The sequence below is a fragment of the Chelon labrosus genome (genome assembly GCF_963514085.1).
Source record: "Chelon labrosus genome assembly, chromosome: 22".
Lineage (NCBI taxonomy): Eukaryota > Metazoa > Chordata > Actinopteri > Mugiliformes > Mugilidae > Chelon > Chelon labrosus.
In genome coordinates, this window is record NC_140355.1 from 335,602 (window position 1) to 358,613 (window position 23,012).

General features: G+C 40.2%; 2 protein-coding genes across 3 annotated transcripts; one reads left to right on the plus strand and one right to left on the minus strand.

Annotated features, from left to right (window-relative positions):
* Positions 1-1,971: 1,971 nt before the first annotated feature.
* On the plus strand, positions 1,972-10,726 carry nadk2 (NAD kinase 2, mitochondrial). Of its 2 annotated transcripts, none has more exons than XM_084571612.1 (12): positions 1,972-2,959; positions 3,082-3,170; positions 3,274-3,362; positions 3,629-3,710; positions 3,903-3,986; positions 6,142-6,281; positions 6,483-6,570; positions 6,724-6,867; positions 7,710-7,765; positions 7,832-7,885; positions 7,964-8,087; positions 8,189-10,726. In XM_084571612.1, exons 1-12 carry the CDS (start codon positions 2,729-2,731, stop codon positions 8,325-8,327), a joined length of 1,320 nt encoding a protein of 439 aa, XP_084427738.1. In that variant the 5' UTR covers positions 1,972-2,728; the 3' UTR covers positions 8,328-10,726. The 2 variants fall into 2 exon arrangements, with proteins under 2 accessions (XP_084427738.1, XP_084427739.1); XM_084571613.1 differs by having other exon boundaries at positions 1,976-2,959; positions 6,772-6,867.
* Positions 10,727-10,870: 144 nt separating this feature from the next.
* skp2 (S-phase kinase-associated protein 2, E3 ubiquitin protein ligase) lies at positions 10,871-21,564 on the minus strand. The gene is made up of 10 exons (XM_084571614.1): positions 21,024-21,564; positions 20,156-20,400; positions 19,935-20,046; positions 19,189-19,332; positions 18,870-19,004; positions 18,513-18,611; positions 18,288-18,415; positions 17,001-17,052; positions 16,272-16,379; positions 10,871-11,837 (listed from the first exon to the last, which is right to left on the minus strand). The coding sequence occupies exons 1-10, from the start codon at positions 21,035-21,037 to the stop codon at positions 11,618-11,620; spliced, it is 1,257 nt and encodes a 418-aa protein (XP_084427740.1). The 5' UTR covers positions 21,038-21,564; the 3' UTR covers positions 10,871-11,617.
* Positions 21,565-23,012: the final 1,448 nt, after the last annotated feature.

Sequence of the window (23,012 nt, forward strand, 5' to 3'; positions counted from 1 at the left end):
AAAGGTGTCAGGGATTGGGGGATGCCCCTTAGCAAAAAGTAGTATACTTGAAGTTCATTTTATTAAGTATACTTGAGTATAAGTATAGCAGGTATACTACAGACCATGTACTTGCTGTGTACTAGAAAGTATACTAATTGGACTAAATTGGAACATATTTAAGTTTATAAAAGTACACTTTAAGTATGGGGCAACGTGCAAACAACTGGGCTATGACAAAGTGACAGATTAAATCAATGTTATCAAGGTAACTGGGAAGCAATAAAATGCAACAACTTACCACCAAACATTAAAACCTTTGCTGGGAAAAAGGCTGGACTGTCTGACTTTTTTCTGCCTTTAATGTCCCACTTCACCTCCATGCATACATGCCAACCCTCCCGATTGCCCTGCTCCTGATTTGTAATTTCTCCCGCTATCTCCCGATTTTAAAGTGAAATCAATCAATGGTGTTTCATGTGTCCTGGTACCTGACAACCTGGCAACCCAACCCTACGTGCCTTGTGTGCCATACCTTACTGCCCACGTCTAAGCTCACGTCAATTCCCAGCTTAATTCGTCAAGTCGTAGCCTAGTTTGTAATTTGCATGTACAAATATTTATAGTAAAATTTTGCAATGTGCCACCAATTTAAGGAGAGATCTTGAATCTGGTTTTGTTTTCAAAGGCAATTGCTACCCATGCACTATGTACAGTCTCATCCCAAAAAATGCTGGGCTGATTTTATGTTAAAAATGCACTCAGTATACCCATGGGGAATGAAATGACTTGAGTAATAATTGACATTCATATTTGAACACCCCACCTTTCCAGGACAGGGCAGAACTACAGGACAACACACAAGATGACATGAGTCGGCCTGTTGTTTCCCACAGAGAAGTTAGAGTTGATGTCAACAGTAGGAGCTCCTCCACACCTAGGCTTTTAGGTACTGCCTTTCAACAAGTAAATACGCAATGACACAGTTTGACCAAGTTATTACAGGCATCAAATCTTGACATATGCCAGGACATCTTCTGTTGCCAGGATACATTCCCCCATGTATCTGCGTAACTTTCTTGTCCTGCTTGATTCAATTTTAAGAATATTCCCCAAACTGTGTTGTCAGCTCCCCAAGTAGGTATAATCATTACCACATGTCATATGCCATGTCACTGATTTATATAATACTCATGTTATTTTTAAACAAACACCTTGACATCAAATTTCTGCTTTTTGTTCATGTGCCAAACTACGTTGTGTTTTAGTTGAGGTACTTACTAAATCAGACAGGCCTGTATGTAAATATTCACAGTACAAAGTACTTTCATATATGAGGATAAAAAAACTGAAAGTGTTAATGCTGTCTGGCCTGACATGATTAAAACTAAATGTGTTGTTGTTGAAACAGATGATGCTGTGTACATAACACCATTGCCTAACTCTTATGAAAGGGACTAGAACTTGATCAATAAAATCAAGTCAAATGTTTCTCTGTTTTTGTGTATGTTTTTAAGGTACATAAAGATAATGCAATTGAGCACACATACGATTTACTGTAAACTTTTAATGTCCAGCATTATATGATCTTGAACATGTAAGTTTGTAACAGGGGTAATGCCTCAAACCAAATTGTGTAATGAAAAACATTTTTATTCTGCTAAATTAAATGTATGCACGAGTCAATGACTTGATCTTATTCTGTACTTGGATTAAGATATACTAAGTATTAGTACTTTGTGGCAGAAAGAAGTAAAAAGTAAAGTACAAGTATAAGATTTAGTCTTAAAGTATTCTTTAGTAGCCTAGTCTTTATGTACTAAGTCTTAGACTTTTCATACTTTTCAGTATAAACCAAGTAACTACTATTTTTAAGTAGCTACATGAAATATAGTATACAAAAGTGAACTTTAAGTATACTACCTCAATTTTAGTATAAAAAAGTATACTTGTAGTACACTTGAATAAACTACTTTTTGCTAAGGGGCTTCCACCCGGTTGGGACATAGAAGGGGGTCCGTATGTATGGGGTCCGAGACCAAAAAGTCCGTTGTCAACCAACACATCCGCATCACGAGGAGACTCAGCCAAAACAAAACGTCACCGCGTACCTCCGGTTTGACAGGAACGTACCCAATCAAATTAAACTCTACGTAGCTTACGTAGCCTACAATTTGAGGACGTGCCAGACTGCATTGTATGTGCTCCCTCTTTTCATATGCGTTTCCGTTTATTCTTTACCTCCTCATGTGTGTTACCTCGTGTTTAAAAGGCTTTGGGATCCAATGTGTCTGGTAGGGCGTTAGTGTGGTCTGTGGTTTGAGTAAAACCAATCGAAAGATGTGATATGCAGGTTTATGACTTGTGAGCCAGCTGCTAGCTACTACATTAGCTTTCAAAGCTCGGCTGGTATCGTAAGCTATTAACCTTACCATATACGGTTTGTACGTATTGATACCTAGTTAAATGGCAAGATAACTGTTGTTCTTGCTAATGTTACCTGCCCGAGGATACTCTCGATTTGGAAAAAAAGTGGTAAATAATACGTGTTAAACGGGTCACCCATTTGCTAGGGAAGAGATTGGTGACCTTCCTTGGCAGCTGGGAGTGTGTCAAACTTCTTGACTTGTAATGAACAATAACTACATCTGGCCAGTAGACTGATATTATCCAGTTTGTCAGCTCTACCGAGTAGGACACTTGTAATTATTGACTGTCAGTTAGTTTTAGTCGTGTTCACTTTAAAAGAATGTCTCGCCGCTCTGTACTAAACGTGTTGTGCTTTGGGAATCGAGCTGTCAAGCTACTGTATGGAGGTTCACTTCGCCCCCTCGTCACTTCAGTGTGCAAAGTGTCAACACAGGCTAAAGTTGGATTCAAACCTGAAAAAGTAGCAGTGGTTACAAAGACTACGCGATATGAGTTTGAACAGCAGCGGTATCGCTATGCAGGGCTATCTGAAGAAGATCTAAAACAGCTGGTAAGACTGCATTTTACTTTCAGGAATGTTTATGGCCCCTGAGGCATAACAAATTTCTGCATATTACTTTTCACCCTTTTGTCTTTTTCAATCTTGAACTGTGCTATACTTGTGTTTTGCAGCTTGCTATGAAGGGCTCCAGTTACAGTGGATTGCTGGAAAGACACAAGATCCACACTAACAACGTGGAACATATTGTGAAGAGCCTGCAGTAAGATATAACCCAACAGATTATGACAGCCATTCTGTAGGTAGATATATATGATTTGCTTTTTAGCAGCTGAAGCACAGTTTGTATCATTTTGTGTTTTCAGGACAGAAGGCATTGATGTACGAGTTGTGAAGAGAGGAGAATATGATGAAGAGGTGGTGCGATGGGCAGATGCCATCATTTCTGCTGGAGGTAGGAATTTCACATCATTTTGTCATTGGATTTTGATTCTTTCCCCTTTCTGTGCTACAGTCTCCCTATATAACGCCTATGACATTGATCAATTATAGATATGTAAGTGTTGCACAGGAAAGTCACCCTTTGTAAATGTTTCAGTGGTCATTATCAATACCATACATTCACATAAATGAAAAGGGGTGGACTCAAATGAACAAAAGCTTCAGACAAGGGACACAAGTGCACAATACAAGTTCTCTAACTGCAATTTGTTTTGTTAGGTGATGGAACAATGCTGCTTGTTGCCAGTAAGGTTTTCAGCAAGGACAAACCAGTTGTTGGAGTAAACACAGACCCTGAAAGGTAAAACAGCACAGTTTGGATTGTTAAATTAAAGACTAATTGTTACATTGTAGCTTTATTTAAAGAAAAATGAAATTTAGCGTACACGCACTTCAGTAAACCGGACATCTGTTATCTTTTCCTTACTTGACTCTCACTATTTTACACTATATTCAGCTGAGTTCATTTAAAATGTTTGCTTTTCTACTAAAGGTCAGAAGGTCATCTGTGCCTGCCTGTGCGTTATACTCGTGCCTTCCCTGAGGCGCTGGAGAAACTCTGCCGCGGTGAGTTCAGGTGCGTATTTACATATGCCCCATTTTTTCCTGTGTTCACTGTCAGTTAATTTCCATCATCTTTTTTGTAGCTTTTTACTCAAGCTACCATCAAAATATTTAATAATGTGAAGACTTTAGCAATATATCCAAATTCCTTTGTCACTGTAAACTGAATGTTGATCTGTTATCAGCTTAAGAGTTCAAGACAAGTTTAAACCTGTGTTGTCTGGAAAAAGTCACATGGTGTCTACCCCAGTGATCAGACTTTGTTGAATATCCTAAATCCGGTTACAGTGTCCTATAAAAACCTACTTCTAAAGATCTCTACATCGTCCTCCTGTAATACACAGGGCATGAGGTTATGGTAATACAAATGGGTATATTCTTGTGTCACACAACACGTGGTAACTGATTGAAAGAGAAAAACAACAGGATACAATTAAAGAAGTGCATGCATGTTTGTCTTATACTTACAATTCAAGACCCTAAACCTCTACAGTCAGTAGTAGATAGATAGATAGATAGATAGGTTTTATTTGTCACATGCACAGTTATACATAGTACAATGCACAGTGAAATGTACTGTTGTACCTGCAGCCAGTAGTAAGAAAATATATAAGTACTACAGTACTACAGGCAGCACAAAGCATAATTTAACGCACACATATTTACATTGTAAATTGTTTGGACAGCTTCACTTACACCACATGTATACATGTGCATTTTCTATATAACATAGTACCCCTTTTTCAACATCATAGGAAATGAAAAAGTTGGGTTCATCCACAAGATTTTAAAATGCCTGAAAGAACCATATTGATCCCTAAAATTAGTATACAAATATAAACAGCATGGGACCATGCAGTCATCATACCACTCAGTAATGTGATGCATTCTGTCTCATCTTATTAAAGTTTAGGTTATATAATGACTTCCTTAAGACAGGAACCCAAGGATATCTGAGACTATTTTGTATCGTTACCTCCTGGGTTGCTCTCACTGTCTGTTTTGGGTCATTGTGCCTCGCTACTGTGAAGTGCTACCCAATCAACTTTGCTTCATTTGACTGAATCTGAGCAGACAGTATAATCCTATGATACTCAAAAATTAATCTGGCTGGTTATTTCTTCTGTCACATCGTCTATATACACTAGTGCCCCAGTGCCATCGGATGCCATACAACATCACCATGGATGAACAGGGAAGTTTGACTCTTGCTGAAGGCCTGCAACATCGCCTTCAGCACACCAGCCCCTCATACTCTCCAGTACTGAAGTCTGTCCTGCATTGAGCCAAATTAATAAGAAAACCTAAGAAAACCTTTATTAGTCCCACAATGGGGAAATTGCAGCCACAATGGGGAAATGCAAGGCTGCGGGGCCCGATAACATACTCGGACTCATACTGATGACTTGTGCAGGTTAGCTGGCCGGGGTCCTAGAGGACATCTTCAACCTGAATCTAACCCAAGCAGTTGTCCCAATATGTTTTAAATCCACCTTTTCACCTCAGAATCCCTCCAGAACCTCAATCCTCCAACTTCCCTTACACTGCTGACACTTCACTGTGTACATAGTTTGTAAATGTCCTGCTGTAATTGCCATAGTTTCTGTTAACCAAAGTTTTATACTTTAAATGTCCTGCTGCAATATCTGTACATATCCTAATATCAGTAGTCATTGTGTACTCTAGAACATGGCCTGTTTTATTTAAATATATGTATTGCTGTACATATGTACATACTCTGCATGTACATTTGGATCTAATCTAGAAAAAGATCTAATGGGGGCGGCTGTGGCTCAGTAGGTAGAGTGGGTTGTCCACAAACCAGAGGGTTAGCGGTTTGATCCCTGGAATGTGCCACATGGTGAAGTGTCCTTGAGCAAGACACTGAACCCTCAGTTTCTCCCAGTGTGGAACTGGTGTGTGAATGTGTGAGCGAATGGGTACATGTGTCTGTGACTATAAAGTGCTTTAAGTACCAATAGGTAGAAAGGTGCTATATAAAAGCAAGGCCATTTACCATTTAATCATCTGTACCACATTTTTTCATAGCCATAAGTTCCGGTGAAGTCTAATTTAATTACTTTTACTACTATTACTCTAATCTTACTCTTCTAAAACTGTATCAGATTGCAGAGCTTTTTCCCTCATATTTCCTGTATTGTGTTCAGGTGGCTGTGGCGTCAGAGAATCCGTCTGTACTTAGAAGGCACAGGAATAAATCCAACCCCCGTAGACCTGCACGAACAGCAGCTAAGCCTGGAGCAGCACAGCCAAGCCCACCGCATCACCACCATGGACAGCCAGCGGAGTATGACTCTACCACCAGCATGTCTGTCTGTCCTGTCCCGTCTGTTTGTCCTGTCTGCTTTCCAATGCCATGCCATTGAGAGATTTTTGTGGAAAAAAAATTATGTTAGATTGATTGAACTGGGGTGATATTTAGAAAATGACAATTGTTAATATATTTCTCTAGCTGTTCTTCTAATTCAGTGATGTTGTTCACGAACAGAAACACTACAAAAGAGCTTCTCCAAGCCTAGCCTCCTTCCTATTAGAAGCCTGAATGAAGTCTTCATCGGAGAATCTTTGTCCTCCAGGTACCACAGTCACCCAAATTATCCATCCATCTAAACACCTAAAAAGTTCCTGTGTCTATGTGCATATTGTAACCCTCTTTATTCCCCAGTCTCCCCACCATCATGCTGCTTGTCTCTCCAGCACTCATCAGTGAAAATCTCTGTCCACCACAGGGTGAATTTAAAATCCTTCAAACCCCAAGTTAACCTCTCGCTTCATAGGGCATCCTACTACGAAATCTCCGTGGATGATGGCCCATGGGAAAAACAGAAGAGTTCAGGACTCAGCATTTGCACAGGAACAGGATCCAAAGCCTGGTACACATAAATATAATCAACTTTTAAATACTAATTATTTAGCTAGTACCTATGACTCACATACTGCATAGAAAGAGGGTTAAGACTGAAGTTGGGACATAGCTCATGGCTAACATCCTCATAAAAGCGACAGTTTGTTCTAATACAGTTTCAAACAAGACTTTGGGTGTTATAGTCAACTGCAATAGGAAAAGGGGAATTTATAGGCCTTGCAGGGTATATTTTGTTCTCGCAATGTCTAAAACTTATATGCTTTCAAAATGTTGGAATGCTTTTGTCGACAGCAGCAGTAGAAAATGTTGAGAAAGTGATCATTTAAACAGTCAATATCGAAAGCATTCACTGAGATTTACTAAAAAATGTTAAAGGTATTGAAATGTGAACCTATAGACTGTTTGAAAAACCTTTTTTGTAATCACCAGCACAACTTGGTGTACACCTTAGTGTAGTCTGAATAAAAAGGCGTGATACTACAGTAAAAATACAGTCCTGCAGTAAAAGTCCATGAAAACTGTCTGTGTAATGTTCGGGTTGGAAAGAAGACTAAAAAGTTTGTGACATGCTTTGGTCATTTTCCCCATATCATAATCAGTCATAATTTAGTATCTATTTTTAGTATGAGAGACTGCACATAATTTAAAGGGGATGCAAATTATGTTAGTCAAGCAAGGACGTGGTGGAATGAGCAACTGTTTAAAATGACATCATAATTCTACTGGGATGTTGGCTTACAGGAGAATTCTTTTGTTCAAATCATTAAGTCTACTAACGCATCTCAGTGCTTATTCACTACACTCCATTACAATAAGACATCTCATGACCCTCTCTCATGCTGTCCACAGGTCCTACAACATCAATAAACTTGCAGAACAAGCAGTGGAGGACGTCCTAAAAATTGGTATGTTAATCTGTGGGCTCTTATGACAACATGACAACATATCAAACTTTCTTTTTTGTTTTTCAGGAAAGTCCCAGACAGGTCTTAAAATCCCACTTAACCAAGAATTTATTGAAAAAGGTGAGCTCAAAATCCTCTGTAAGTATTATACCTTTTACAGACTCAGTTTTAATGTGGCATTGATGTCTGTGTGCTCAGTTACTGAGGAGTACAACGAGTCTCTGGTGTTCAGTCCAGACGACAGCCGTTTGTTCTATAGCATCAGGGAGCCTATCGTCAATAGAGTCTTCTCCAGCAGTCGACAGAGAGGCTTCACCAGCAAGTCAGTGATGCTCTTAGTGTTGAAACAAAAGCTTAACAACCGTTTACACTCTGTAACTGTAAAGACAATGCATGACTGCTGTATTGGCTCTGCTCCTTCAGGGTGTGTGTCCGCTCTCGGTGCTGGGATGCCTGCATGGTGGTGGATGGAGGAACTTCTTTTGAGTTCAACGACGGTGCCATTGCTACAATCAGCATAAGTGAGGAGGATCAGCTCCGGACAGTTGTTCTAGAAAACTGAGACAAGTCAGGAGCATATGACATTTGGCTTGTTTTCTCTTGAGCCAGCTGTGTTCAAAAGGTCGAAGTTTTAAAGTCAGTGTGTTCAAAGGGAAGCCACAGTTTTTAAGCTGTTAGCCTGTAGTGTTAATATTTTTATACCTGGAGAAAAGGTATTGTTGCTATAGTTTTATCAACTTTGCCAATTTTCAATATATATATATTTTTTTCTTTTTAATCTCCATGCCGCTGTTCCCAAGCTTTGGTGTTATAAGCACTGTGTAGGAACTGTGTCAGACAATAAACTGCCCGTCACTGCACCAAATTCAGTGCACTGATACCATTGAAATTTCTTAATTTATTGTCAAAACAGTAAATTCTATTTAGATAAAACCAGTTCACAGTGCTCCTGTTCACAGTGCTCGTGAGGACAGATTGGGGACAGTGTTCAGTGTTGTATTGATCCATATTTGAGGTTCTTGTGAATACTTTAGGTAACAGGACAGTTTATGTGAGACTGAGTTTAATAAACTAGAGTGTGTGTTCATGGTAATAAAGGAGCATTCACTGATTTTAATATTTTATCATGGAGCTCTATAGCACAGAGGGATATGATACATCAGGCTTTGATACACGCAGGATACATTCATTGTTGGTTTTGGGTCTGCACGTGGAAAAGAAGCATCTAGGATATCACCAGAATATCATCTTTTAAAAACAGCTTGTACTCAGAGTATGTAAATCAATACTGTGAAAGAAAAGCACAGCAGCTGTTACAGTTTGTAAAGATATTTTCAGAACGTAGTCTATATTTTTTTTCTAGCTGTATGAGCCATGCAAAAAGTTGCAAAAAGGAGAGAAAGGAATTGACTAAAGTAAGAACTCAAATTCTTACTTTGTTTTAATTTTGCTCTGAGTTTTTAGGTGAGAATTATCTTCAGGTCTCTCACAAGACAGGGAATGGAGCTTTAATTAAACAGCAGCTGTGCCTAATGTTGACATGCGAAACAGTTTAAACTATAATTGGGGAAAAAGCTTCTTTTTCACTCAATAATGCCACAGCTACACAAAATTTTGCAACAGTGTTGCATACACGCAGTACTGGAATGGGTTAGTTTACAAGCCCATATGGAAATTGTAATATGCAGTGTGCCAAAGGCATGGTGCCTTGTGGACGCACCGCCATTGCCGTATGTTAGGATGTGGTGGGTTTTGGAACTGGATAAAGTGGTACGAGACAGAAATGCTTTTGTGTGCTTAAACTTTTTTTTTATGACACATTCCGATATTCATTCCAGGCTAGATCGTATCACCAGATCATACAGATATAAAAATGCCAAATATCCTTAGGGTGGTATATTTCTATGCCCAACTAATTTAAGCTTTAAAGTGCTTTTTGTACACCGATCAGCCACATTAAAACCACTGACAGGAGAAAACCATATTGACTATCTTGTGACAATTCAGTGTTCTGCTGGGAAACTTTTGGACCTGGCATTCATGTGGATGTTATTTAGACATGTAACACCCACCTAGACCAGACCAGGCACCCCCACCCCATAGCAATGGCACTCCTTGATAGCAGCAGCCATCCCCAGTAGGATGCAGCCTGACACAGACAAGTGGTTTAGGAACAACTCAAAAAACATGAAGAACAGCACAAGGTGTTGACTTGGCCTCCAAATTCACTAGATCCCAAACTGATCCAAGTATCTGTGGGATGATCCACAGAGACCCCTCCCCTCAACCCATAGGAGCTGATCAAGCTTCCTTCTGATTGTATTATCAAACAGTTGACATTTTTTCTCAGAATGTACAAAACTGTTTTGCCTTTTCTTCATGTTCCTGCCATTTCTCTGATGATCTGTTGTTGTTGCTGCATAAGGATGTATGGTGTGTCACGGTTATTAAGAACTCCTTTGAACACATGGTGTGAGTTCACAGCAACCATTTCAAACTTTGGATAACACTCCACAGTCTGTTGCTGTAATGCATAAGGAGATTAAGTTGCATATCACATTCATTATTTAATGACATCTCTATAACTGTATGCATTGTAAAGTTTGGGGCATCTTGACATGGTTTCTAAGTAACAATTTCCGTGAAAGAAAAAAGATCAAATTATCTCATGTTACACTAAAATTCTCTCCCCGTCATCCTTGTTTAGTAAGGTCAGACTTTGATCCATTAATTATCATACAACCTCTCAATTATATCTTTTAACTGTATGTAGATTCAACCTGAGCTGCGGCAGTTGTAAAAAGCTCCTTGCACTGCGGTGGAGTAGTAGTAAATTCATATTACGTTACATGACGAGGACTACTCTTCCTGCCAATACTGTAGAGAAGAAGTTTTGATAGAAAAATACCAAATGATGCCATTGAAGTTTTCTTAAAATATTAAAGTGTTGTACAAATCCATTATTAATCTGAAACAGGTATATAATTATATGTTGAATGCATACATGCACATGTTCTTGGTTAGGACACTGCATTTCCTCACCTCTCATCAAAAGCGTAAACCTGATCTGAGCCAAATTAAATCCATGAAAACAAAAAGGCGATAAACAGTTCACAGTGGTTTACTTGTTAAGACTCAGAAAGGACAATGAACAGTCAAAATACATGTTTCATCAAGATTTCACCTGCTTGCCATTAGAATAAAGTGATAAAACGGCACATAGACATGTGCACAAACATTGTCCAGCTGGACAGAAGGCAAATGTACACTGATGATGACCTATCCCAAGTATAACTACTGGGAACATATTCACACAATTCAGTTTCTGGGATTCTTTACAGCAACACATATCATGTCTAAGCCTACATATAAAACAAGTGTATCTTAACATGTTCTAAAAAAGATCCATGGTGGATTGGAGATGCAAAATCCAAATACCTCATTTTACATTAAAACTTGTTCAGTGATTAAAACAGCTGTTTTATCATTACATCTGAGCATTTCAAAACATATTTCCCTTACAAAATATTTTAAATTAGCACATTAGACCCCAACAGATTCAAAAATCCATTCATATTTTTTGTGCACACGTCCAACAAGAGCTTCATTTAACATATAAAACTAACTTTCCTACATGAAAAGCACAACATTCTTCTACAAGTTTTCAAGTTCAGTACTTAAAGGCCTAGTCCATTATGTGGTCTCTAATACCATTAATGCCAGCAGGACTATAGGCATCTGCAACACTGAAGCGTGGCTCTACTGCTGCAGACCAGGCCGAACTCACTGTAAATGTGTCAGAATACTGAAGGACCAGAAACTCTGTTTAAAATGACGACAGAGGACTGAGGCTTATAGTGTGAACCTGAGCCGGCACATTCTGTTCCACATGGTACGGCCACTGGGGGAGCCGATGAGCCAGCTGGTAGGCGTGGGTCGGGCGACACTGGAGAAAGGCCTGGAGTTGATGCTGATGTGAGGCATCTCCTTCTTGAGAGAGTGAAGGTGGCTGTCTTGTACAAGGCCAAACACGTCCAGTAGGCACAGTGTGGGGACCATCTTACCCAGATCGCTAGAAATATAACAGCAGTTAGATTTGGATTGTCTAAACCAGGGGCTCCCAAAGTATGGTGCGCGCACCCCTGCCTCTAGGGGGTGTGCGAGATGAAAAACGTAATGGCGGAGAAGAATTTATCTTCTTCTACAAACTGTACATGCACACCTAGCTTGTGGCCTTTTATGTGAATCATTTTTGCAATGATCAAATGGCTGAAATCAGGGAAACTGTCAGGTGGGATATCTCAAGGCAAACTTAGTGATGAAGGATATTTATGTTGTGGGCCGTGTGTAACTTTATTGCAATTTAATTCAAATTAATGGTGTTCTAATTTTCATAACCGCGGTGCTACGATGACAGGGTTGTGTTAGCTCCACGGTCATTTAAAGTTGCTGCAGTTTTGCGGCTGGAAATATAAGATTTCTACCACCTTATCAGCTTTCTGCCTCTGAGCCTGTCATCCATCCTCTTTGCTCTTAAAAGAGGAAGCTTGTGCATACCTCCGTTGCATTATATTGAAAATATTCAGTTTAATTCAAATTTGCGATTATTTTGTTTTGTGTTTATGTGTTCTGGTCATTAAACATGCCGCCTATATTATGTCTATTAAAAAAAGATCGTCTTTTTTTATTTTTTTTTTTAAGGTGTGGGAGATTGGGATTGTGTCTACCTGGTTGGGACATAGAAAGGGGGGCACGGTCAAAAAAAAAAGTTTGGGAACCGCTGGTCTAAACTCACTGAATCACAGGTTGAGTAACTGACAAGATGCCAGGTGAGCATGCCCAATTGCACAGAGCACCAACTACTATCACACTTCTAATCTAGTAATTCACAACAGCAGGATGAACCAAACACATTTCAGCACAGCTTTCTTTAGCATTCAGAAGAAAATTTAGAATCAAGGATGGAATCACATGCAGAATACGTGCTTAAATTGATGCAGCTAGTATTACCACTCTTAAAGAACCAAACACTATATTTGAGTGATCAGGATCAGCCAGATGATCTTGGATCTTTTAAACAGGCCCCTGATCTCAACACTGAAGAATCAGTCTGGGTGAATAGATATGCTTTATTCAATTAATTTAAACTGGTCTACTTTTTCTTGAATACGTTTCAGGTTTTATCTGGGATATTCAACCTGTACACCTCAGACATTAAGCACAACATAGAGTCATGTCACCTGCAGAAGCTCTCAGATGACACTGCAACTGTGGGGTGTATAAGGGATGGACAGGAACATGAGCACAAGAATCTGGTCAACAGCTTTGTCTCATAAGTGCGGAGCGAACCACTTTCTGATCAATACAGCTAAAACCAAGGAGGTCCAGGCCCCACCTGTAGCCCATAACCATCAATGGGGATCACAAACTGGACTGCTCGGCTAACATAGACTCAGTATACAAAAAAGCCACCTCTATTTCCTCAGGAGACTAAGATCAGAATCAGAATCAGCTTAAATGACCAAGTATGTGCACATACAGGGAATCTGACTCCAGTAATTTTGCTCTCTTGTACATAAACACACAAACTTAAATAAATGAAAGAAAATAAAAATAAGATAAAATAAATCTAAATCTATATATACATAAAATATAGGATAAGAGCAGATATATACACCAAATCAAACCATCTGTACAGTGACTATCGATCGTTCAATATCTACCAGAAGCTGCTGGACATGTTCTACCAGACTATTGTTGCCAGTGCCTTCTGCTATGCTGTGGTGTGGTGTGCTGGGGTGGCAGCATTAAGAAGAAGGGCACTTTGCAGCTGGACAAACTGATACAGAAGGCAGGCTCTGTGGTAGGGGCAGAGCTGGAGTCTGACATCGGTAGCAGAGGCAAGGACCTTGAACATACTCCGATCCATCATGAACAATGTATACCGCAGTCAGGCAGAGAAGCCCGTTCAGTGACAAGCTGCTTGTTTCCATGCGATGAAGCTACTGGACACCGAATTTCCCACGGGATATATAAAGTATCAAATCTAATCTAAGTAGGAGGTCTTTAACAAGGCCCAAGACGCATTGTGTGTTTACACTACCAAAGGAATGCAGTATGCATCCTGGGTGTGTTCACACGCTTGTTATTAGGTTAGTCAAATAACCATCCTGTGCCTGCTTCTGACTCCATCAGTGGAGTAAACTTGCCCAAAAATGAGCAACTCTTGTTAAGCAAACCAATATCTACATCTTAAGATGTAGCTTCTCTGATGTGGAGAAAACAGATAGCTGCAGTAATGCCAACGCTGGTGAGTAGGATGGACAGATAACACAGTTCTGAGTAAGTTACTAGTATTTATTCAGGAGAGGCCACTTGTTCCCACACTACAAGACACATGCCTTTTCCACAAACCTCACAAGAATGGAGACAGCTGCAACCTCTCCTCAGCTGTAAGCTCTAACCCAGGGGTGGGCAATTATTTTTCTCAAGGGGCCACATGAGAAATCGTAAATATCTTGGAGGGCCGTGCCAATAGGCTGAACTCAAACCTGCGCCTGCAACATTGGTATGTTTTATTTTGTGCTGGTGTTTTTAGTAAAGGGATGATCAAGAAAGCAATTAGTCATACTTAAAGCTTGAAATGCTTTACAATGAACACATTCTATTATTCAGATTCAGATTGAGATTCAGAAAACTTTATTTGTCCCCAGGGGGCAATTTAAGTTACAAAGTGCAGTTAATTAAATCTTTAATGAAATCTGTACCAATGAACTTTTAAAATATAAACAAAATTTATTTAGTTATTTAACTGTTAATCTATTAGTATGATTTGTTTTTTAAATGACCATATATAATATTTATATTGGCTAATACTACTGTATATTAAATAAATGATCATTCATTCGACTCAATCGATCCTAAACCACACATGTCAAACTCAAGGTCCATAATTGTATGCGGCCCGCAAGATAATATTTTCGATGTATCCAGTGGTGGACAGTAACGAAGTAAATTTACTTGAGTACTGTACTTAAGTACAGTTTTTGAGTATGTGGGTTATCCGGCTCATTTTTGGCTGTGATACATGATATAAGTGTAAGTAAACTAGCCAACAAGTTGTTTATCCATCAATGTTACAAAACTGAATGTTACAATAAATGTTTAGGTATTGGTAAATATACTTCATGATGTGTTCAAATGTAACTACAGTATGTAGAAATTGCATTTGTTGATGAATGCAGCTGAGTCTGTGTTCTGAGGCTTCTTGCCTTCATTTGTTTATTTTTGAGCTATAAACATATCTGTAGCTGAATCGCATCAGTGGATTGTATAATGACAATAAAGCTACTTTCCTTTCCTGTATTTCCTGAGATACTTTTTAAATACTTTTACTTAAGTATTTTTTAAGCACATACTTTAGTACTTTACTTAAGTAATATTTTGACTTAGCTACTTTTACTTGTATTGGAGTAATATTTGACAAGGAGTATCTGTACTTTTACTCAAGTAGTGAAGGTGTATACTCTGTCCACCTCTGGATGTATCAGAATCAGAACTGACCCGCATTTATTTTGCGTGCGTCAAGCAGGAACGTCAATCAGCTCATCCTCCCACCTTTATTGACAAACTTGTCAGAGTCTCATGGTTGCCTTGGCAACCGCTCAGCGTATCGGTACGGCAGCGCGGCGCTCTGAAGTTCATACGGTGGACCAATAATACTGTTAACGGAGATTCTGACACAAAGTAACGATGTACCGGTTAGCAACGTCACTATGTCACCAGTTAGCAGACCAGTTAGCAGACAACGGGCTAAAGCTTACTGTTACACGGTAGCACACAGGGCAGACAGAAAACTTACTATAAATGACAACATCACTGCAGCAGCTAAACACCAGTCTGTTAACATACACGCTAACATACAGACACACTGAAAGTGTCCGATAGCCAAATAACAGTGTGTTTAACACGGCATTAGCATGCTAACTTAGGACACCACGCAAAAAAAAAAAAAAAAAAAAAAAAAAGTTCTGTCGAAAACAAATGACAAGCTTTACGCGGGCCGGTCAGAGTCAGCCAAAGGGCCGTATACGGCCCGCGGGCCGTGTCATGCCCAGGTCTGCTCTAACCCTTTGTTGACTAGATCTAATAAAATTTAATTATTAAAAGATTAAATAAATAGCAGGTGCTAAGGTTAACAACTGTGATAAGAATATACTGTGTTGACAGTCTTACATATGCAATATTATCAATTAAGCAGAACTAAGTGATGCATGTGTTTTGCCATCACCTTGTAGCATTTGGATTAGATTAATCATCACATATAAGCTTCTAGACTAAGCTTGTAAATGCCATCAGTTGGACTGGAGTGGAGCAGTAGAAACTGGTAAATTATGGGAAGCACATCTGCTACCTGATGGTGTATGAACGCGCACTCAACACAAGTGAAAGTACTGGGATATTGCCAGAGTACCAGAAGTAGAGACGGAAGGTGGAGGGGTTTTACCTGAGAGCAGCAAGGTGAATGTTATAGCAGCGACTCAAGGACAGATGGAGCAGATACTTGAGATGTTTGAAGACGTGGAAACTGTCAGCCATCAACAGAGTGCTGTCACTGTAACACAGAGGAACCACGGTGAAGGCGGAAGATTTCACACAGCTTAAAGCTGCACTCAATGTTTGTGGCCACTCTGGGACAGAAGAACCTTTTCAACCATGTCTCAGACATGTCACATTTATGCACAGATGCATACAATACATAACAGCAAGTGTTTTGATAGAGTCAATTTCTTTCCGATTAAAAACTTAATGAAAGCATGCAAGGGACAAAAACAAGGGGTTTGCCACTGAGCTTTTACTGAAAGCCTTACGGAACTACATAGTGAAACAACCCGGTCTCCTTTATCGCAATTACATTTTAAAAGGTAACTGGGTTCAGATTATGTTTAGATTAGATAGGCACTTGTAGTGGCTGCAGTATTTTGCCACCACTTCCAGTATATGTTTAGGCATTGATAACCTTTGCATAGGGTGAGAGAAAGATGATTGCCTGGTGTAATACTGAACCAAAACCACCATCTTTTCTGAAGTGTTTTTGTTGCCTAAAACTGACAACAGACAGCAAGTTAGCACTAGGAATTCTGGAAGTTTTGATTTAAATTTTTAACCGGGAGTAATAGCTGTAATCTACCAATCATCAAAAAGGCACAATAATAAATAAAAAATAAAATCTTACCTCAAATCTAGAGTTTGAATTTGGGGGCATCTTTCCACCAGCACCTTCACATCTATATAATGAGACATGATACCATCATCTCAGATCTCAGTTACAAAGTAAAAAGTCTATCACACAGATCTTATAAACTTATATTCGCCAGACAATTTTATTTCTAGCAGGCCTGTACAGGTCCGTGGCAGGACACTGAAATGCAGAAGTGAATATAGCCAGAGAAGTGTTGCAACGCTTCAGCCAACCATAAGGAGAAGCAGTGACTACAGAAGCCATAAGTTTACCAAGAAAACGTCAAAATATATGAATAGAATATGAGTGGTCAGCAGAACTATGTGAAAAAGGAAACCATACCAGTGTGATTGATGACAAAAGTAGTAAGAGATAGAGTCGGCTAGGTGCAGGTACTGTACACTGAGAAAAATAGACACATTACCCTGCTCATATCTAGACGCACACGACTCCTGCTGTCAGATTATAATTTGTGTACACAAGAATACAAGGCTTATTTCAGGTGTCTTCAGCTAACCTAGGGTACTCTGGCCTAAAATCACACAAGCCTGCTGTATTGTTATTGGCTGCTTGCTGTCATTTTGTGAATGAGTTTCTATGAAGAAAGACATCCCGCAACTGAAACAATGTATTGTTATGAAAGTGGAAACTGGCTACTAACTGCCCCCTTGGCTAAGGGTGGTAATTCCCTCCTCCTCTTGTGAGTATCTCTGGCCTGGAGTTGTGCGTTTCCTGTAGAGCTCTATACTACATCTGTTGTCGTGGTCTCATCAGCCTGCCCAGTCTTCATGGAATCCTGCAGTTATCCACTCCTACCTGAATGAACAATTCTCCAACCTGCCTATGATTCCTCTTACATTTTCAAACTGTCATGTAACATCATCAGTTTGTATCATAAGATTCCACATGTACACTTTAGTCAGATATGTGTATCTATGACAGATGTATGTTTATCTTGCTGTTCTCTTCTCTCTTTCTTCCGTCTGTACCCAGCCAGCCTTAGGCAGATGGGTCCCTCCATATGAGCTGGGTTCTGCTCAAGGTTTCTTCCCGTTAAAAGGGAAAAAGTTTTTCCTTGCCACCGTTGCCTTCAGGCTTGCTCTGGGGGTTTCAGGCCGGGATTTGTAAAGCGTCTTGAGACGATTTGTATTGTTATTGACGCTATATGAATAAAATTGAATTGAACTGAATTAATTCTAAACGGCTGCATCTGATTTGAGTGCTACTGCATGAATTGATATTAGACTGCTTCTGGTAACCATTCAAACATCCCAAACTTACCATTTAGTGTGAGGTTCTCTCTGTAACCGCTGAGGTTGAGGTGGGTAACACGCGAACTCAGATTATTAACAACACTCTTCACATGATCACTGTTGAAGCCGCACCATGATATGTTCAACTGCTCTATACTGCAAACACAACAGAGACACAGCATAAGTAAGTAGAGATCAAGTATGAATGGAACCAGAGGACAAAGTGGACAACTGAACATGCCGAGCAGCTGACCTGGAGCAGGATTTGAGCATGTCAGCCAAAGTGGGTGCAGAGAAGCCAGAGCAGCCACTCAGGTTGAGCTGCAGCAGATTTGGGTTCTTAGCAAGAGAGCTGAGACACACCACAAAAGAAGAAAAAAAAAAATCTTACTTAAAGTGTATCACTTCCAGAGAGAAGAAAACAAGTGCACACACACTTTAAAGCAAACACACCTTCATGTACTGATGTTATACTGATTCATCAATAGAGACTAAATAAGCTTCAGGTTTTAAAAGATAATTCTTCAAATTTATGTAGGAGGGGATAGAAGAAGCAATATGCAGAGAAACAGTTTCTCCATGCAATGGAACCAGATCGCTGAAAACTCACTTGATGATGGTGTCTGAGAGCTGTTGACTTTCAAGGCTCAGATACTCCAGCTGTCTGCAGTGGCAAATGATGCATTCCAGAGCTGAGGTGGGGATAATGGAACTGGACAGATCAAGCTGAACTAGTTGCAATGGGCTAGGCAATCAAAAAGACAAAAACATACAGTACCGTCAAGCAATGTTTTTTTCCTTCTGTGAGTCATTGTTTTGTTTTGAAACTGTAAAGAGTTATACTACATACAATATCTCTACTAGTCTAGTTTCCTCTTTGCAAATGCAAAATAATACATGATCACAGCATCCCCAAATAATGGACTCACACTGGGATTGTTAAGTGCAGTTCTTCCACAAAGGCACGAGGGCAGCGCAGCCTGCAAACTCCAGTCTTTAGCACCTGCTGCAGAGCTGGTCCCATGTGGGTCAAACCTTCCAGATCCACGCTGTGCCACAAACAATCGTCAAATCTGTAACACAGTGGAGTCTATAGTCAGTCCGCTGTAAATAAACTGCAGAATTAACCTGGAGGCAAGATTCCAATATCTGTTTACAGCTAGTTAGTGTTAGAGAATAATTTCTCTTGGCTATAGATAGTTTGTGTAGTTAACAGTCAATCCATCTGTGTCATAGTGACTTTCTGTTAGATTACTGCTGGGGTCAGTTATCTGCCCTATTTTCTCTTTGAGGAACATGCCAAGGCCATGGTCCCTCTTTGGCATCTTCAATCTCACTTTCTGACTATCTACAGACACAGCTGTCATGTTTATGTACTATAGCCAATTGGATGTTAACACATCTCCCCTTTGCTGCCTCAGCCCACCTTTCTAGTATAAGAATCTGAGCTTTACTGTTTGACCCTTAGAACTGAGGTGGACTCATGCACTTATGTTGTGATGACAAATCTTCTGTTCTCCTCGATCGAGCCTAAATAAACTCCTTCAGCATAAGACATACAGGACGGACTTTGGTACTTCTTCATCGGCATCACCGCAAATTCCTCCCTGACAGTTAGTAGTAGTTCTAAACTTCTAAATACCAAACATTATTATTGGAACTATTGGTAACTCACGCCAAACGATGCCAGCGCTTAGATACTACAGATATTCTGAGTAGGTCCTGCAGAGGGAGGTAGAAGAGGATTCCAAGGAGTAGCTCATCTGGTAGGTGGTCCCATGAAATGTCTGTTGAGTGAAAAACTGGATTAAAATGACCCAAAACCCACAGTTCATCTCACGTGAAAAAAAAATAATACACTGCAGCTTCTTAAAGGAGGTCTGACTGGTTTCCTACCTGACTTGGATTCTTTTCTCCTCCTTGATCTCCTGGCAAGGACAAATTTGTCCTCATTCTCTTTGCCCTTGCAGAGCAGCCGCTGGTGCTTGTGGTGTGGTGAACACTGCTGGATGAGCTCTGTTGGAGTGCATTCAGTGTCCAGGCCCTCGATGAGGCAGCCTCTGGATTTGCGTTTGATTCTTTTGGGCTGAGACAACATGGAGCCCTGAAGACTCAGGCATGGCAAATCCTGCAGTGGCATGCTGGGTGGATGGAGCAGCAAGCAGATACTCTCATAACAGAAATAACATAAATATCCTTAAACATGCTTTAGCCTGTTCCTTTACAGAAACACTACAGAGAATGATTGCTTAGCGTCCTGCTTTACTTTAAAGAAGAGTCTCTATCTGCCCGCCATATTGATGCAGCCACTAGCTGTGTGACCGCGCAAATTCTATATGCAAAAGAAAACCCCATGCTCTACTGTTTCTCTTTCAAAGTGCAAATGCGTACAGATCTGTGCTGGCTTTTTATTACTACATTCTTAGCCAACTCATAATGGGAAGGGACCACTGGTAAACTGAGGCCTAGATGAGAGAAAAGCGCGGTATAGATCACCGTTAGTAGTTTTAAAATAAAGCGGCACAGACTGAAGGTTCAGAAAAACATGATTCAGTTAACATGGAAATGTTCGTACTGAAATATAAACGATAATGCTAGTTTTTTAATTAGAACGCAACAACAGGACATCTAACCTAAACAATAGCATTGCATTAGTGTTGGCTAAATTTCGCATGGATGGAATTGAACGTTAACTTACGGCGCCGCTGATGTAACTGTTTAACGTTAACGAGGAGTAAAAAAAAAACAAACAGTCAAAACATACCTATTGTTTGGCATCTCCCCTGGCTCTGCTGTGTGTGTTGCTTAAAACACTTTACAAAATCGTGGCAACTCTTTTCAACACTGCTTTCCTCCAACTGGGACTCTTTAAACACACCACCAGGAAGCACCGGGGCGCCTTGCTCTCTCTACGTCACTGACGTCTCCACGCCGTACGTATTACGTTATACGTTGTGAGCAGTCCATGTGGCATTCGCGGCTGCTCGTTTTTCCGAAGGTTTTACTGTCCCGCTGAGAGAAAGTCGTCGTAAATAATCACATCAATAGAAACAGAATATGCAATGTAAAATAATAAAGATTTTATTTTCTGTTTCACGGATTGAAAATACTTGATTTCCATGGCCTTGCTTTTAGGTAGTACCTTTCTACCTATTGGTACTCAAAGCGCTTTACAGTCACAGACACATCTACGCATTCGCTCACACAAGCACACACCAGTGCGTGTCACTGGGAGCATGTTCAGCACTTCACACTTCAGCATGTGGCACATTCCGGGGATCGAATCGTCAGGGCCGGTTTTTGCTATGGGCAACGTGGGCGACCGCCCAGGGCGCAATCTATGTGAGGGCGCACGAGCGCCTTCAAAAAAACAAAAAAAAAAAAAAAAAAACTCGCCAGTTTTCTAGACAGTAGCGGTTTTAGGCACGGGCGAACATAATCATTTGTGTCATTTGTGTAATTTTTTCATGACACAAGGGGGGCGGCAAGAGCACTTGGAAAATAAATAAATAAATCTGCACCGCTACATGGTTTTCTATCTGTCATATCTGTGTGGGGAACTGGCAAATTGGCGCCCCCTGCAGCTGCAGGCGCACTTGCTTGCTGAGAAGGTGCCGTCAGAGCCCGTCTACGGAGAGCCTTGCCACTCTCTATTAAAGGGGAACTCCGGCGCAAAATGAACCTGGGGTTAATAACACATGTGTACCGAGTTCGACCGTTCTCTGGTATTTGTTTTCATGCATTTGTTTTGTTAGTCAAATGTGACCAGTTTTCTTGCAAACCGCTAATTAGCGTATAACGCTAGCCTTCGGGGCACACCTACACATAAAAAGAAATCGCTATTTCTATACCACTAACAAGGCTCACAATATCACCATACTTACACGGTAGCATAACTAGGGTCTCTACATGTAAACCGAAGCATTGAGAACTTTGCAAGTATACAGGCAGTTTATTAAAAAAGGAATACAGTACCGTTCGCGTCGCGTCGGGCTCGCATATCCAGGCGGGCGCCATCTTGGGGAAACTGAACTGTCTTTCCTATGCTCTCAGTGCTTTCTTCCGGCAACAGACAGTTCAGTTTTGGTTGCAGTTCCACCAGATTTCCACTGGAGGCGATCGCCATGAATGCAACATGAATGAGAGTCTATGGAGCTAAACGGCTAAATGTGTCTCTTTCACGCGATTGTCGTTGAGAAATCTCAGATTTGACTGTAGGTTTTGCAAGTTCAACATGGGTTATAGGTCAAAAGTTGAATGAACGAGAACTTATGTCCTTTCGTTTTCTTACAGGTTGAGTTGTTGTTGCCCATAACACGCTACCATTGTGCTAATGAACGCAGATTGGTCAGTGAAGGACTGATTACGACCAGATCCCGCTTGACGGCATCGTGGCATCCGAAGCGGGACCAGAATGTTAAGGCAGACTTTTTCGCCCAAGTTTTTTTTTTCAACGTAACAACTTTTAAAACAACAAAACAAAAACTCTTCTAGCACGTGTATTTACCTGTGTCAGCTGTGTTGTCCATGCCTCGAGAGAAAAGAAAGTGCAGAGCGCGAAAGCACCAAAGCAGTGACTGAAGGATTGCCGTAAAGCAGTATCTCTGGTCGTACGATGTGTATGACGTCACTGACATTTTAAAATACTTTTTAAAGCAAATAAGTGACTCTAAAAAATCTAACACCCAGCAATGTGTAATTTCTTTGCATCTCCTTTCAAATACAATATTGAAATTACTGCACAAAAAATTAT

Bases quoted from the DNA above. Each gene is read 5' to 3' on its own strand.
- nadk2 (XM_084571612.1), top strand. From the start codon at position 2,729: ATGTCTCGCCGCTCTGTACTAAACGTGTTGTGCTTTGGGAATCGAGCT. The intron at 3,363-3,628 runs GTAGGAATTTCA...TTGTTTTGTTAG, and splicing joins TGCCATCATTTCTGCTGGAG to GTGATGGAACAATGCTGCTT. The intron at 6,282-6,482 runs GTATGACTCTAC...GTTCACGAACAG, and splicing joins CACCATGGACAGCCAGCGGA to AAACACTACAAAAGAGCTTC.
- skp2 (XM_084571614.1), bottom strand. The intron at 17,053-18,287 runs GTAAGTTTGGGA...CTCATTATATAG, and splicing joins AGAGAACCTCACACTAAATG to ATGTGAAGGTGCTGGTGGAA. The intron at 11,838-16,271 runs GTAAAACCCCTC...TTATATTTCTAG, and splicing joins ATTCACCTTGCTGCTCTCAG to CGATCTGGGTAAGATGGTCC.